The 1,930-nt window shown below is 47.6% G+C and overlaps 1 protein-coding gene across 1 annotated transcript; it reads right to left on the minus strand.

Annotated features, from left to right (window-relative positions):
- Positions 1-518: 518 nt before the first annotated feature.
- LOC107610819 (uncharacterized) lies at positions 519-1,547 on the minus strand. Its single transcript, XM_016312816.1, has 2 exons — positions 837-1,547; positions 519-716 (listed from the first exon to the last, which is right to left on the minus strand). The coding sequence occupies exons 1-2, from the start codon at positions 1,545-1,547 to the stop codon at positions 519-521; spliced, it is 909 nt and encodes a 302-aa protein (XP_016168302.1).
- Between the last annotated feature and the right edge of the window lie 383 nt (positions 1,548-1,930).

The raw sequence follows: 1,930 nt of genomic DNA on the forward strand, positions 1-1,930 counted from the left end.
GAGTTATCCAGTGTCACCTTGCATTGGACCACTTAGGTCATCGCGATGTAAGTTGTCTGTCTTTGTTTCACATTTTTGTTATTTGTTTGCTTACATGCTGAGTCTGTAATGTATTAATGAAACATTCTATAAAACAATTATAGGTTATTGGGAGCCTTATGCTGCGCTCGACGTCCTCGATGTTGTGCATCCAGAGATTCTAGCCGAGGAGCACAATCGATTATGGCGCGCATGCTTACCTGATATACTTCGCTGTCATTGAGTGGCACCAGGTGGATAGGGTGTTGCCATAGCTCGGTGGCATTTAGCCCGTGCCTTAGCCGGCCTCGAATATTGACTGGCTTCATGGCAAGGATGGTAGGGGAGGGGATAGGTGGTTCCCGAGCTACTATTAGGTGTGGCATCTGACTTGGCAAAAATAGAGTTGATTCTGTTTTGAGTATCCCCCTGAGGGAAACCCGATACGTAACTAGCAAGAAGTTACCGGTAGGTGTCGTCTCTGCAACAGTATACTCAGACTAATGCCTGTCAAACAGAGTAACAGTGAAGTACCTCGAATCCTTCAAGTTGTGCTCTATCGCCTTAACTAGCGCCTGGAAAAATTGGTGGCCAGATCCCAACTGAGCCTCTGCTGACTGTCCTTGGATGACAAAAAGCTCTTCTAGCCTCCCATATGTCGACTTCACTAGTGCATTGACCGGCAGATTCTCTGTCCCCTTCAATACAGAATTGACACACTCGGATATGTTCGTCGTTATGTGGCCAAACCGTCTGCCTCCATCTTGGTGCTGAGTTCACTTGTCGTACTCCATTCGGTTAGCCCAATCACACATGACCGGATTCTCAGTCCTCATAATATCAAACCAATAGTCAAACTCTTCCTCAGTCTTGGCATATGCGGCATTCACAAGCAGCCTCCTCGCATCCTGCCCCTTGAAACTGAGGGCAAAATTAGCTGCAACGTGTCGAATGCAAAACGCTCGATATGCATGAGGTGGTAGCCAACCACTATCAGGTGCTTCCAATGCAACCTTAATGCCATTGTGACTGTCAGAGATTACCAGAATGCCTTCTTGAGGAGTCACATGTTGACGCAAATTGGATAAGAAAAAGGACCAGGACTCTGCATTCTCCCCTTCCACAAGTGCAAAGGCAACGGGCAAGATATTCGAGTTTCCATCTTGTGCGATAGCCAGAAGCAAAGTCCCGCCATACTTCCCATACAAATGAGTTTCGTCGATACTCACTAGTGGCTTGCAATGTCTGAATGCCTCAATGCATGGAGAGAATGTCCAGAAAAGACGATGAAAGTACTCCGTACACTCATCAACATGCTCACCAACGCATATCGGAGAAGTCTTCAACATAGCCACGGTCCCATCCATCGTGGCTTGCACCCCAAGGATCCAACGGGACAACTCGGCATATGAATCTTCCCAATCCCCATATATCTGTACAACTGCCTTCTGTTTTATCATCCACACCTTCCTATAACTAGGCCTGAATCCATAGGTTGCCTCAGTAGCTTCTTGCAACACCTTTATCATGACCGTTGCATCAGCCCTAACCAGCGGAAAGATCCTCGAACAAATGACGTCGTGATCGAGCTGTCGGTGGTCGCTCGAAATCGAAGTGGCCAAGCAAGTGTGAGGTCCGTTCTACCTTCTAACCTCCCAATTACCCTTGCGCTTTCGAAATGTGATGCGAATCATCCACGTGCAGCCGTTTCCAAACTCCTTGCATCTCCCATGATACTTAAGATGATCCGACTCCAAAACCCGATATTGTACCCCACGACGGATGCTATAATCCTTAACACTCAACAGAGCTTCCTCCTTCGTCAGAAAAGATTGGCCAATCTGAAATTTCCCGGCAGGATTTCCCTCGTGTAATCCTTGGCCCCCGAAAGCCCCATCAATGTCCGGTTGCT

The sequence above is a fragment of the Arachis ipaensis genome, chromosome B8 (genome assembly GCF_059453495.1).
Source record: "Arachis ipaensis isolate K30076 ecotype BB chromosome B8, ASM5945349v1, whole genome shotgun sequence".
NCBI lineage: Eukaryota > Viridiplantae > Streptophyta > Magnoliopsida > Fabales > Fabaceae > Arachis > Arachis ipaensis.